Below are 15,232 nucleotides of genomic sequence, written 5' to 3' on the forward strand. Positions count from 1 at the left end.
CCAAGAATAGCCAGATATTGCAAATTTAAAAAAAAAAAAAAAAACGCTAATTTTGAATTTCAGATAAATTGAAGTTTGTGATATGGGATACACTTAAGGCAATTATCTGTTGTTTATCTGAAACTCAAGTTTAGGAGTGGGCGTTCTGGCACAGCAGGTGAAGTCGCCACGGGGGACCTCCATATCCCACGGGGGAGACCCGGCCGCTCCGCTTCCAGTCCAGCCCCCTGCTGAGGCGCCTCAAGCACGTGGGGCCCTGTTACCCACGTGGGAGTCTCGGAGGGGGTTCCCGGCTCCTGGCTTCAGTCTGGCCCAGCCCTGGCTGTTGAACCTCTCTCTCTCTGTGTGTGTGTGTGTGTGTGTGATTTTGCCTTCCAAATAAAAGGAATAAATCTTAAAGAATCATGAAATTCAAATTTTCTCGGCATCCTGTCTCTTCTCTGCCAAGCCATTCTCCCTAGGGCGGGACAGGAAGGTTCTCCAGAGGCGTAACCAACAGAGCCTCTGCAGGCTGTGGGAGCAGCTGGGGCAGAGCATCTGGTCTACCGCACGCACGGGCCCCCGGGGCCTCCTTCAGCGAGCTCGAGACCTGCCTCCCTGTGGTTACTTCTGCTTGGCTACCTTTGACATTTCGCTCTCAGATCAACAATGAAGCTGCTATCTGGGGGAATGGTCATGCAATCCTGTGTTAGCACAGGTGCAGATCTGGGTAAGCACCTTCCCGCCAGACACAGGACAGCACCCCAAAAACTCCTCGTGCTGCCTTTTTGATTCGGGGGATGCGACCCCCAGGGGACAGGTGGCAATGTCTGGGTAGCCACTGCTGAGCCATGAGAGAGGCCGGGGGAGCTCCGTGCACGCGAGGACCCAGGACCCCCTCCCGTCCCAGCCGGGCTGATCTGTCTCCGGCGCCCGCTGTTTGGGTCCCGTCTCCGCCGGCTGCCAACCCCGGGCAGACACGATCTGCTCCATTCCCAAAGCTGCAGACTTTCCAGACATTTCATATGAACGGGCTTCCGCGTGGGCTCCGTGACATCTGCACGGCATTCCTCTTATTCCAGCCGGGCAGCGCGGGCGTGTGTCGCCGTCACGCCTGTCGCGTGGCATGGAGTGGACTCCCCAGCGTCCCCTGGTGGCCTCCAGTGTGAGTGGCTGTGAACACGTTCAGCAACATCCCGCAGACGGTCCCTAAGTGGTGCGGGAGCGACGCCCTTCGCACGCCTGTTGCGCTCGGTCCACCTGTTCAACAGTCTGAAGCGGAGGCCCAGGAAGCCGCCTGACCAGGCCGGGCCTCTAGGGCCCAGGGCTGAGTGGAAGAGGCCCGACAGGGAGGGCAGCTGAGTGCGGCAGGTGCGTGGGGTGCACCGCTAGCAGGCAGGCCCAGCCCCCTGCTCCCAGGCCTTCCTCCACCCACACAGACCACCAAAGACCCCTCCAGCCTCGGGGGGCGGGGGCAGGCCCAGGAAGACAGGAGCTTTCCTCCTGCCTCCTGCGTCTCGGACACAAGGCCAGCGCGCGAGACGACGGGGCCAAGGGGCCAAGTCCTGGCTCCCGTCCATCCCCAGCCCAGCAGCGAGCAAACCACGGCCCCCTGCCTACTGCTGCAAATAAAGTTTTATTGGAACACAGCCAAGCACGCCAAGAGGCAGAGCTAAGAAGTGGGCATCTCTGGGCTGTACAGGAGAAGTCGGCGGATCCCACCCCCCCAAGCCCCGATCATGGTTACGGTCTGTCCTCAGCTGCACTGGGTTCTTCACACCATCGGTTCTAGTCCTTGTCAGTTCTCAAAAAAACAAAGCAACCCCTGACGTGTGCCCGCCCTGCACCAGGCGCCTGGACCACGTGCTGCCCCTCACCGTGACCTCCCGGGGAGGGGCCACCACCCCGCACGCAAAGCTGCCCAAAGGGAGGTCACAGGCGTGAGGCCATGTGCCTTGGGCCTGCGGGGTCAGAGGGCAGAGACGGGTCCACGACTCAGTCCGGTTGACACAAGCTTAACCACTGCACCGTCACCAAGGGGGCTGGCAGATGTCGGCAGGGAGGACCCCCGAGACCCAGAGCGCGTGTCCAGGCGTGGCCGTGGGGCCTCCAGGTGCTGGAGCCGGAGGGATGCGCCGAGGCCCAGACGGGCAAGGCCGTCCCAGAGCGGCGTGCGCGGATGCAGGCACTGGGAGGTGAACTGGGGACAGGGCAGCGGGCGCAGGGCGGCCCCTGGGTGGCCCGAGCAGCGTCGTCCACCCAGCCCAGAGGGGCCCAGCAAGAACCTGGGAGACTCCTGAGAGCGGAGTGGCGGGGACGCAGCCCGCCCGCGGAGAGGCGGCCTCTCAGTTTCTTGTGGCTTCTTTGTTTTCCAGGCCCCGGGCCATTGGCTGCCCCTCTGAGGCCCAGAGCACAAGAATGTTCCTCATTAATTGTGGAAAACACATTAACTCCAGCCACTTCTCTCGATGGACCAAGGCCCGAGTGAGGAACTGGGACACCGTCAACGCTCGCGACATCGGCCCAGCCTCCATCGCCCAGCTCCGTCCTCCCCACCACCACTGCCCACCCAGCCTCCAAAGGACCCAAACCCAGCGTCCGCTCCCCGGGCCCTTTCTCTCCGCCTCCAGCCTCTGGACAAAGCAGGATATGAAGGCACCTTGGAGGCAGCCCTGCGCGGTGGGCGGGCTTGCGAACCAGCTGGCTTTGCGGGCCAGTGGGTCACCTCCCCAGCCGCTGGGCCTGGCACCGCCCTGGGACAGCCAGCGCTCTCCGAGCACTCAAATGCCATGCACCCCCACCCTAGGGAGGCCAAGACGTGGGACAGGCACGTCCTTGTGGGGAGATGCTTGGGGTCTCTGCACACAGACCCCCAAACACCCAAGTATCTGACTCCAGGCAGCTTCGGGAAGCAGGGACAGGGTGTGGGAGAAGGTGCCCCTGTGGCCTTGGGGCTCAGGAGAAGTCGAGTGAGTGCCAGGAGCTGCAGGGGACAGGGTCCAACAAGGAGATGCAACCTGGGCGACCGAGGCCACGGGAGGGGGCGGGGCTGCCTGGTGTGGCCCTCCCGGGCCCCCGAGGGGTTTCTCCTGGGAACAGGGAGAGGAGAGGACATTGGGAGCCAGGACCAGAGGCTGGAGTCCACGTCTCGGGTGCGTGTGTGTGCACGGATGGGGGTCTCCAGCGGCCTGCAGCGAGGGCAGCTCGGAGGCGGAAGCCCCAGGATAAGGCCCTGCTCATCACACACCTGCCTGGCAGCCCCAGCTGGAGTCTGCTTCCTCCAGGCTGGCCGCCAGGCGCCCAGAACAGGTGCACACAGGTACTTCGGATGAGGGGTGGGGGAGGGGACGGAGACCACTCGCTGTGGGAAGCTGAGTCTACACCCGAGGCCAGGGGCTGGGGAAGAGCCCTTCCCCGCCACTCAGAAACCATGAAAATGTCCCGGCATCCCTAAGAATCAGAGGACAAAGCACGAGCCCTCGGTACCAAAGGGAATCTCAGGCTGTTAGCCCAGCCCAGGATTCTGTTCATCTCCGAACCGACACGGGTGGAAAAGACGCCTTCACTGGAGGGAGGAGCCCTGGGGCCCAGGCAGCCCCGGCCACTTCGCAGTCGCACCCACCTCCCGGGCCCCTGTAAAACGCTTGGCTTCCCAGGACGGCGCGGGGACGAGCGCAGCTCCCAGAGCGCAGGCACGCACCTGGTGCCCATCAGGTCCACACGGCCCTCCCGACAGCCCCACCCCTCGGGAGGCCTCCCAGCAGGGGGTGGGGTGGGGGTGGGGTCAGATGCTCCAGGGGGGCCGAGTTCCCCCGCTTTCTGGGGTGCTGCCGTGACGGGGGTGACAACCGTGCCGGGTGGGCACGGTTCTCGTGAGGACCACACAACAACCACGACAGTGATGCTAAGAGCACGGATGGGTGCCAGGCCGGGCCCAACATTTTCACCCTCCTCCTCCTCCTCCTTGCCTATGAGTAGGGGGTGTTATCACGGAAGCAGGAAGGAGCAGGTGTGAGGGGTTGGACAGGCTACCGAGACCGCACAGCCGGACACTCGGCCACTGGGCTCCAGAGCGTGTGCACGTGGCCTGCAGCTCCCGGCCTCCCCCCCAACTCCTACCCCCAGTGGCCTCCGGGTGGCCTCTCAGCCACTCTTCCCTGCTGCCCCTCCCTGGGGGAGACGAGACCCCGCCCCGGGCCGCTCCTGATGAGCCGCAGGTGCTGCCGAGTTTACGGGCTCCCTGCCTCCCCTGCGGTGCGGGCACGTGGCCCCGGAGCGGAAGCCAGCTGTGCTGCGGGGGTGACTCACAGGAGGGCCGCAGCTGGGGAGAGGGAACGCATGCACGCCTCACACGCCTCCTGGGTGGTCTCGGAAGGGCACCTCTGACCCCGAGACCGCCCATGCCATGGCCAGATGGAAGGAGAGGGAGGGCTCCACGGGGCTGCGGGAGAGCAGGGCTCATGGCTTCCCAAGGTGGGTCCAGAGAGCCCGCTGGCTAGAATGGAGGGAACTGACCTGGGCCACTATCACCAAGGCACCCATTGTCTGGGTGGAGACCGAGGGCCCTGCAGCCACCTGGGGACCCTCTGCAGGCAGCAAGAGCGCAGCCCAGTGGCTGCGAGATGCCACTGGAGTCAGGGCCAGGACTGAGGGCCGGGTCTCCTTCCCCAGACAGGGCCTAGGCTCGGGCGCTGCTGCGCTGGGACCCAGCTCCCCCGGGGCCTGTCGGGGCGTGATGCTGAGCCAGTCCCGGGAGGAGGGGCCCAGGCAGGGACTGGGTCTCTCCAAGCAGCTCAGACCTGGTACACGCTCAGCGTGTACCAAGCTGTGTGATGAGCTCTGACGCCAGGCTGCACCTTGCCAGCTGCCCCCAGCCAGGCGCGAGTTTCCCACGGAGTTTGTGACATACAGCACATTCCTGGGCCCACGCTCGGGGCTTCGCCATCGGGGAGGGGCAGCCTCACGCCTGGGAGTCCGCACACCCCGTGCACCCCCAGGGGTCCCTGATGGCTCGAGAAGTGTACGGGGGTGGGGACAGAATTTCCAGAGCTCTGAGGGCACAGCCTTCCGTGCGGGGCTCCCTTGTGTCTCAGGTCATCCCCAGTGCGGGCAAACTCAGGCAGCCACGTGGTCTTGGTACGCCTCCCTGACCGCTCCCAGGGGGTCCCTGGGCAGCACCCATGCCCACCCCTGGTGCCTTGACTGGGAGGGAAGGAGATGGGGAGCCTATGTTGTGAGGACAAGGGGACAGCATGGAAGCCTTGCCCTGACCCTACCCAGTGTCCTGCAGCCATCAGTTCACAGGGGATGGACAGGGGTCTTCAGTGGGCTCTCAGTTCCCCCACTGTGGGACGGGGTGTTGGGAACAGCACCTGCCCGGCAGGGTCACTGTGGCAGACGCAGGAGAGGGCAGTAATGACGCCTGGGGCTCAGCAGCCGGCACACGCTGCACACCTCAGCTGTGCACCTGCGTGAGCCAGGGTGCAGCTGGGACTTGAACCTGGGGAGTCTGCTTCCGGGCCTGGGCTCTAACTGCTGGCCTTGTCCACAGCCTCGAGCGAGACAGAAGCTGCATGCAAAAGAGGCCAGTGGGGGAGGAGGAGGACAGAGGCCTGAAGCTGGGAGCAGCTAGCCACAGGGCCGGGGTCACTTGGGAGGAAAATGAAACCTGGGCTCCCTCAGCCTGCAGGGCAGGACCTGGCGGGGCCGAGTTCAAGGCCAGGAGCCACAAGTCCAGGGAACTGTCACCGACGAGGGGAACCAAGCTCACCCGGCTTCATGGCCTCATTTTGATCTCATCCCCAGTATTTTCTGCGGGAGTTTTTAAGGAAAAACAAGCGTGGAATGTGTCTCACGCCTGCTAAGGCTGGGGCTCCCCTGTGCGATCTTCCCACCTGCACAGCCACAGTGGAAAGTGGCGGGATTAAGGCTCGGAGAAGTCCTACGGGGTCCATTTAGCTGACCCAGCATCTCGCGCACCTCCCCTGACCACGAAACCCTTCCTTTGCCCCGGGATACCTACTGACACGTCATGGCACACGGTTTGAGAAATGGTGGCATAGCGCAGAGATCACAGACCTTTTGTAAATATATTTCTGCAAACACTGAGTATTTTCAGCTCGGCAGGATGGAGGGTCTCTTACTGTGCCTCAACTCTTCTGTTAAAAAAGCAGCCCCAGACAACCGTAACCCGGTGAGCGCGGCTGTGCCAATGGGACATCACTGATGGACACTGTCGTATCATTCCACCTGCCCTGAGATCGTATATTCTTCTTGGTTTTTCTCCATGAAACTGTTCTTCCCACTGGCAAATAAGCAACCCAACACACTGGCTGGTGTCGTGGCTGCCGCTTGCACGTCAGAACGTGGGCTTGAGTCCCAAGGCTCTGCTTCTGATCCAGCTCCCTGCGAATGCGGGGAGGAAGCAGGGAAGATGTGCCAAGCGCTCGGGCCCCTGCACCCACACGGGAGACCTGGAGGGAGTTCCTGGCCAACGTGGCCATCGGGGAGAGAACCAGCAAACGGAAAAGCTCCTTCTCTCTCTGTTTCTCCCTCTGTCATTCTGCCTTTCAAATAAATCTTAAAAACAAACAAACAAACACCAGGCTGCAGGCTGACTTCTTATCGGAAGGTGTAGTTTGCCAACCCCTGCTATAGATCCATGGAAAATTCCAGTACCTTCCAGATCCCCCTCTAAGCTCCAGGGCGTGGAAAGGGGAAGAAGCATGGGGGAGAGGGAGGTGATGGAGAGCAGAGTCCCGGGTGTGCGCCTGGACCCGCCCCACGTGGCCTCCCTCACTCAACCTCCATGGGCTCCTGTCCACCCCCACCCACTGCCCCTTCGTCAGGCCTGGACAAAGGGACAGAACCTCCCCAGGACCCTGGCCAGCCTCCCCCAAGCTCCAGACCGAAGCAGGGGCCTCTGTTGGGAAGGCAAAGAGGTGAAACCCAGGAGCCACGACGGAAACACTTCTTCAACGGCGTCAGAACCCTCCGGCAAAACCCGGCAGGAGCAGAGTGAGGACAAAACCACAAGTTGGGAAATGAGTTGCCGCTCAAATGTCGAAGAATCGGAATCAAGACGCCAAAGACAGCGCGACAGAGCGGCGGCAGGGGGACGAGCAGGCAGGACCCAGGGAAGAAATGCGACGGCATGTGGCTCACACAGAGGCCAGACTGCAAGACGCCGTTGTCACCTATCGCACTGGCAAGACAGACGATCTGAACTTGAACCAGAAGGCAGCGGCAACACGCACCCGCGGGTATTGCTGGGTGTGCATGTGTTGTGTGTATGTGTGTGCGTGCATTGTTTGTGCCTGCACTGCACGTGTGTACACCTGTGCTTGCATGTGCACAAATGGAATGGCCCCAAAGAGGGCGGCAGGCTGACAAACCCGTGGGAGCCAGAGACAGACAACTTCACAGTCAGGAATTTACCCCAGAGCTGCACTCACTCAACTGAAAAACGATGCCCGTGTACCAAGGTTTGCCGCTGCATCCCTGTTTGTAAGAGGCGAAGACCGGAGACATCTGGTCACCCAGGCCAGGGACAGGAGAGCCCCTTAGGTGGCAGTGACGACAAGGGGTGGGGGCAGCTCCTGTTTCAAGAGTATGCAGCAAAGTCAGGGCCTGCTCCAGGCCCTCACCACTCACACCGCCTTCAGGGAGCCAGCAGCCCTGGCTTGACCTCGGGGCCGTGAGACCAGAAATCTGCAGGGTAGCCAACGCCCCCTGGGAGGCAGGGGGTTCCTATGCGCGTCTCAGTACTGTTTCTAAAACCCTTCCCATAGGAATGCCTTACTCTCACAGAACTCAGTGGCCGAGGCCCCCCCGACGGCCCCCACGTCAGAGAGGAAGAAGCAAGGCTCTAATGACTGCAGAAGCTGTGCAGAGTCCCCCAGCGAGTGGGCGGCAGGGCTGTGTCCTCTGTAACACAGACAACACACACTGGCCCGAGAACAGACAAGGATCGCCGTTAGCAGGGGCCAGCCCCCCGCGCTCACTCGGACAGGTGGAGGACACTCTGTCCTGTGCCACTGCGGGAGGAACAGGACAGCGGAAGTGAAACAGCAGCTCTTAAACCCGGAGGGCGGGGCTGGGGAGCTGCCTTCAGGAAGCGGAACTCAGCAGCTGGGGGAGGAAGTCAGAGGGGAACTCTTTACTGTTACACACGTCCGCCATCTTTGGTGCTGGAACAACGCGGAAGTCCGTCATTTCAAAAATAAATGAGGATATACTATTTCTGTTTCTTAAAACCGGTGGAAAGGAGAAGTTACCCTCCCTGAAAGCGCCCCCACTTCCTGAGAGCTACACTTTGGAGGGAGAAGTCGGCACAGGGAGGCCCAGGTCCAGGTCCCACACCTCTCTGTCCGCCCTTCCCAAAGCAGGTGGACTGCAGTGGGGGGTGCACGCTGTGGGGAGGCCGACCGTGGATTCTCCAAGAATCTAAGACTCAGATTCACACTGAAGGGACTAATGTCCTGCTCTGTGCGGGGGTTCTCGTCAGTGCACTCCCCACCCAGGGGACAGCTGGCAATGTCTAGAGACATCTGGGAGTCACAATGGGGAGATGCTGCCAGCACCTGGTGTGGAAGAGGCCAGGGATGCCTGCAAACCCCCTCCAGGGTGTAGGACAGCCCAGAACACTGCGCGGCAGGAGCCCGCACCGGCCCCGGGAGACTGCCAGGTATACAGAAGTCACATCAGGATTCCAGTTCAAGTGCAGGTTCCGATGTAGCAGATCTAAATGGGGTCCAGGATTGCAATTCTAATAAGAGAGACGCTACCCCTGCTGACGTGACCCAATCCAGCTGTGGCCAACTGTGTGGTCGTCCCATGCAGGGGGAAAGGTGCCGCCTTGGGGTTGGACCCAAAGACTGGCTGGTGGGGGTTGGTTCGGAAGGGCCAGGGACGCCTGCTCTGCTGGGGACAAGCTGGCTCCCTGCTGAGATCCCTCTGAAGTCCAAGGGCTTGGGTGCAGGAGGACCAGTGTGTGTGTGGGGGGATGGCGGGGCGCAGTGGCCAAGACACTCACCATCCAGAGTCTCCACCGAGAGCTGCAGGCCCAGGTTGTGCCGAGGGTTGACCACCCAGTGGTTGCTGGTGGCCGTGATGTCGAACACCAGCCACCCCTCCTCCGAGGCCCAGAGGGTGCGGCTGTCAAGCAGGAAGAGGTCCGACTCCCTGTGAGAGAGGAGAGACACGGGCTCTGGGTTAGCCACCCCACAGCCTAGGATAGGGCCTCACAGGGAGTGGGCAGTGCAATGGAGCCCACTGGGCCCCCAAATTAGTTTGTTGGACAAAAATGCAGGCACTGAGGCCCCTAAGGAGGTATGGAAAGAAAGGGAGTGCCGGAGAGTGCCGGGAAGTGGGGAGCGGCCGTGAGCCAGTCCTGTCTTCCAAACACTCAGGGGTCCCCCCGGGAAAGGGCAGGCAGGCAGGAATTAGCTTACATTGCTGGGAGAGTGCTGAGGAGCAAAAGGTGGCGGCGGCTAGATGACTTGTCACGTGCTGGCCCTGTCCCAAGGGCCCCAGGCACATCCCCTCCCTTCTCACAGCCCTGAGTTGTGGGGAGACCATCAGCACTCGATACGTGATGAGACCATGGTGTCCCCCGGTCATTCAGTCAGGACGCGGCCAAGGAGCCGGGTCCCGGCAATGAGCATGAGCGTGGGCACTCCCCAGTTCCACCACGCGATTTCTTCCTGAGCCCGCCGAGGGTTAGGACGCAGCTTCCTGGACTGTTCTCCTCACTGTGCGCAAAGCCACAACTGACCCTGTAGAGGATGGAGGATGGGCGGGTGGGTGGTTGGATGGTTGGGTGGGTGGGTGGATGGATGTATGGGTATGTGAGTGGATGGGTGGGTGGGTGGATAGACAAAGAGCAGATGGACAGACAGATGGATGAATGGATGGACAGGTGTAGGGACAAACGGGTGAATGGATGGATGGGTGAGGGGTGGATGGATGGGTGGTGGGTAGGTGGATGGATAGATAGGTGGATGGGTATTATTGGATGGGTAGGTGGATGGGTGGACAGGTAAATTTTACATTTCCTGGATAATAGAATTCTGGTATACCAAGTCTTCACAATATCTCCTGTGTGTGTGTGTGTGTGTGTTTTTTTTTTTTTAAAAAAAACAGACTTATTTATTTATTTGAAAGGCAGAGGTGCAGAGAGGCAGAGGCGGGGCAGGGGGTCCTCCATCTGCTAGTTCACTCTCCAGATGGCCACAACAGCTGGAGCTGTGCCCATCATGTGAAGCCAGGATCCAGGATCCAGGAGCTTCTTCCGGGTCTCCCACGCGGGTGCAGGGGCCCAAGGACTTGGGCCATCTTTCCCAGGCCATAGCAGAGAGCTGGATTGGAAGTGGAGCAGCAGGGACATGAACTGGCGCCCGTATGGGATGACAGCACTGCAGACGGGAGCTTTACCTGCTACACCACGGTGCCGGCACCCGTCCTGTGCACTTTTAATTATCAGGATTCAGTTTTAAAACTTTGGATCCCTCAATAGTCAGTTACTACATTTTAGCTCCTAGGTCGTGCCAGGCCGGGAGTAAACGATGAACAAGCCCAGGACACCGCCAGTCTCTATCATTCCTGGAGTGACTGGTTTTCCTGGGAAGTACGGTGCACTCTGCCCAGACACTGACTGCTTGCCGAGCACTTGCCCTGGGCCAGGCTCTGGGCTGAGATGTGCCCAGCATCACGTCACCCGATCCCTATGACAACTCTGGAAGACACATCGTCTTGCCCACGCCACTGTGCAGCTCTCAGATTGAGGCTCAGAAAGGTGGAGTTGTCTGGCCAGGGTTACACCCCGAGGACAGAATCCAGGCAGGGCTGGAACTCAGCCAGGCCAACTGCAAGCCCAAGCTTGCACCATATACAAAGACAGCTCTTCTGGGGGACAGCTGTCATCATTTCCAAGCCTTCGACACATCCAGCTCACTGGAACATGATGGCAGCTCATTGCCATCAGCAGAGCTGGGCAGGAGATGTCCTCTCGTTGAGGGTCCCCAGGGGTTCCCAGTCCCGTCTCCCTGCAAAGTGCTGCCACCCAGCCTCGAGTGCTGCCGTCCCCGTCTGGAAGGGCTGCCAGGGTCTAACTCTGCCATGTGCCGTGTGCATTAGACGTTCGTCAGGCACATCAACAGGTGTGAGACTCGGAGAGGGTGCAGGAAATAAGTCTGCAATATTAGCCAATGTCTAAGTCCTGGAGATTAACAGGTCACTCTGAAACCTACAGAGGGATGAAGAGCCAGGCTCAGAACAAGACAGGAGCTCCCATCCCAAAGTCTGAGGCACAGAATGGAGCTGTGCCGGTCCCATCTCGGCGACGGGCAGCATCACAGGACCACGTGATAACGCAGAGGTCACCCCACTGCAGGCCCTCCCAGAAACTTGCTGTCCTGGATCCTGATTCTCAGGATGCTGGATTATATTATCACTACGACTTGAGTGTCTGTGTCCCTCTCAAAACTCAGGCTGGAACTTACTCCCACGGCAACAGTCTCAGGAGTACCCCAAGGGGCTCGGGCCATGAGGACTCCACCCCACCAATGACTGCACTTAAGGGGCTGGGCTTGAGCCCTGGGTGCCCTCCTGCCCTCAGCCACTCGAGCGCACAGCTGCCCAGTGCCGTCTTAGCAGGCGCTGACCCTGCCAAAGCCTTGATCTTGAACTTGAGGCCTCCAGAACCGAGAGAAGCGAATGTCCACTGTTTATAAACCACGCAGTTGGGGCACTGTGTTATAGCAGTGCAGAGTGACAACTGTGCAATGTGTGTGGCTACCACCTGGCTTCAGATCTCACGACCCATGAATGCAGCCACGACACACGCGACACAGCCCCCCACCCCCTTCAGCCAAAGCTGCTGGTGACGTCTACGACACTCGGTCCTGGCTTTGACACAGGGAGGTGACGGCAAGTCTTCTCAGAGTCACACAGAGGTCTGAAGCCCCCGAGTTTGACTTCCACGTTCAAACGGAATCAAGACAACGGGGCTGTTTTCCACCACCCATCCACACCTGGCTGTTCCCGGCGCCCGGCTGGAGGCCGTCCCAGGACCGGCGTGGGGGCCGTCCACGCGGCGTCGCGAGCCACACACCAGCACTTCCGCTGCCTTCATCTCCGATGTGCCTTGATGTCTTCCCCGGCACGGGAGAGCCACCAAGACGGCCGTGAGGCAGCCAGCTGTTCTCCAGAACCCGCAGATGGGAGAGGAGGCGTCGCTCGGAGTGGGAGCAGGCGCTCCTCCCGAGCCGGGCTCCGGGCCCCGTCGGGAGCACCCACACCGCAGCCCAGAAGTCACGGACCTGGGCGGTGATCTTGCTGGGAAATTGCTGGTTACAGGGAAGTGCGGCAGGCCCCCACGGACAGTAAAACAATGAATGGTAACCGGGGAACCGCAGAGGGCCTGGCCAAGCGATGCTAAACATTCGCTCACTGCAGGCCAGGGGCGCAGGGCCGGATGCTCCGGGCCAGCGCTGACTCAACCATGAATCAACGAATCCAGCGGCTCCTCACCCCCGAGCCACGGGCTGCACTTGGTTCCAGGCGCACTTGGGAGGCCAGCCCTTGCTCCGAGGGCCCTGGGAGAGAGGGGGACACCGGCCCGGGGGGAGGGGCAGGCAGCGATTACTCAGCAGCCAGTGCAGCCGGCAGCTGGGCAAGCGAGAGCCAGTAGCTGCCTCCCCCAGCCTGTTCAAAGAAGCCTGGTCCGTCCAAGCAGGACGCAGTGCCGACAGGCCCTTTGAGACGTTTTTATTGACTCTCAATACGGCGGCCGCCCTGACCCAGCCCTGGGGAGGACAGAGGAGGCAGAGGCTGGAGGGGAGAGGCCCCCAGGAACCTAAATGCCTTCTGTCACCTTTGTCAGCCCTGAAAAGCCAGGGGCCTCCCCTCGGAACCTCCCCAAGAGCCCTCTGGCCTGGAAAAGCCATCGTCCCCCGCATACAGACAAGGCACGGGAGGCTCAGCCCGATGATGGCTGAGACCATGCGTGGCACAGACCACGCGTGGCAGAGGCGGGCTCCTGCACAGGACGCAGGCGCCTCGGCCCTGGCAGGTCCAGACTCCCCATCCCACCCGGGGACAAGAGCAGCACAGGAAGATGGTGACTCCTGCATGAAGCGCGACGTCGTCCCCCCAGCACGGCGCGGAGCCGCCAGCTCAGCCCCCAGCCTCGGCCTCCCTGTCTGTGAAATGGGCACAGTGCCTTCCTCTTCGACGACTGGGGCCAGCCGGACTCCCCAGAGGGCGTCCATTGTCATGGCAAGCTGTCACCGCTGGTGCTGGTTCCCGACTGTGCCCCGGGATGCTCCAGGGGAGGGACTTCTGGTGTTTTGGCTCCAGAGGCGCTGGGCCACGCCCAAGCCCCTCCCCCAGTCTGCAGCCCGCACCTGCACTTAGAGAAAGTTCACGTTGACTCCAAACCCACCAGACAGGCAGGCGAGATGTGCATAGTCGTGCAACATTTCCCGCCAAATGCGGCCACCGCCGGTTCCTCCTCTCTCTGCACCACACTCTGCCCTCCCACAGAGCTGAGGGGCTGACCTCGTGACCTGTGGCGACCCGTGGGGCCCAGTGGAAGCGAGACCCCGAGACGTCAGATACCGGATCAAGAATTCGGGCGCAGGGGCTGGCCCCGTGGTGCAGCCGGTTATACCGCCACTTGTGACAGCGGCAGCCCACATCGGAGCGCCGGCTGCTCCACTTCTGATCCGGCTCCCTGCTGATGCAGAGGACGGCCCAAGTGCTGGGGCCCTGCACCCATGTGGGACACCCAGATGGAGTTCCGAGCTGCTGGCTTTGGTCTGGCCCAGCCCTGGCTGTTGTGGCCATTTGGGAAGTGAACTATACCTCCCACCCCCTCCCTCCATTCCTCTCCCCCCCACCACCTCTTTCTATCACTCTGCTTTTCCAATAAATAAATGAGTAATTCTTAAAAACAGAATTGTGACTGAACTGCTGACGAGAGAGCGACCACAGAGGGCAGGGAGGCAGAGGCCACGGAGGATGTGGGTCCCCGAGGGGAGGACAAAGCCAGCTCCCAGGTGAGGCGCCGCCCTCGGCCTTCCGGCCCCAGCCAAGCTCCTGCACTGTCAGTGACCACAGCAGACGCTACAAAGAGCAGAAGACCCAGCCGGCCAGGCCCCGCCCAAATTCCTGAGCCCTAAAGGAGGCGACATGTGGGTGGCAGGCTCCAAGGAGCAGTCCCACTGTTTACAACCCAGGAACTGGAGAGCAGCCGTCCAGCCAGAGGTGAGCGGAGGGACCTGGGCCACGGAGCCTCGCTCAGCTGCCCCAGGGCCACACAGGTCCGCTGCCCACCAGGGGAAGTGCCCGCGAGAAAGCAGGTGCGGGATGTGAATTTCTGGGGAAACACAACATGCTAAAGTCCGCGCAAAAAAAAATGGAAAATTCGAGCCGGCCATTCTCTCTCCCCAGATGGCTACAGACTGCCTTTTTACGAACATGGCCAAGTTGTCACCGTAATTCCTGCTTAGACAGCTGATCAGGCAAACGGAGGGGCGCATGTGCGGAGGGGCGCGCAGGAGCCACGGTGGGTGGAGGCGGAACGCACACCGCACGTCCCACCCGCAGGGCGCTGCAGAACAGCCAGAGACAGTCACGGGCAGGGGTGTGGGGAAACAGGAGCGCAGCCACCTCGGAGCAGTCGGCAGACGCTAGGAAGATGGGGTTTGCACCCCGTGATCTGAGAGACAGGGTGCAACGTCCCCGCGAGATCGTGGACACGCACGCTCACCATTCAGGAACGTTATTAACAGCGGTCAATAAAAGGAAACGAACCCACAAGCTGACGAAGAGAAACACGGGCGATCCATGCAATGGGACGTCACCTGGCCATAAAGAGGAAGGAAGCCGTGACACCCACTAGGACACAGAGGAACCTTGAAATGATTAAAAGTAAAAGTAGGGGCCGGCGCTGTGGCCGGAGGGTTAAGCCGCCACCCGCAGTGCTGGCATCTCCTACGGGCGCCAGTTCAAGTCCCAGCTGCTCCACTTTCAGCTCCCCACAATTGTGTCTGGGAAAGCAGTGGAAGATGCCCCAAGTCCTTGGGCCCCTGCACCTGCATGGGAGACCCGAAGAGGCTCCTGGCTCCTGGCTTTGGATCAGCTCAGCTCCGGCACTTGCAGCCAACTGGGGAGTGAACCGGCGGATGGAAGACCTTTCTCTCGCTCTCTCTCTCTCTCTCTCTCTCTCTCTCTCCCTCTCTCTGCCTCT

General features: G+C 61.0%; 1 protein-coding gene across 1 annotated transcript in view; it reads right to left on the reverse strand.

Annotated features, from left to right (window-relative positions):
- Positions 1-15,232, reverse strand: part of BMP7 (bone morphogenetic protein 7) — an 81,083-nt gene that overhangs the window by 16,899 nt on the left and 48,952 nt on the right. The window contains exon 3 of the mRNA XM_062202404.1: positions 9,014-9,162. Within this exon, the coding sequence (XP_062058388.1) occupies positions 9,014-9,162 (149 nt within the window). The remainder of the gene's footprint in view (positions 1-9,013; positions 9,163-15,232) is intronic.

The sequence above is a fragment of the Lepus europaeus genome, chromosome 10 (assembly GCF_033115175.1).
Source record: "Lepus europaeus isolate LE1 chromosome 10, mLepTim1.pri, whole genome shotgun sequence".
Lineage (NCBI taxonomy): Eukaryota > Metazoa > Chordata > Mammalia > Lagomorpha > Leporidae > Lepus > Lepus europaeus.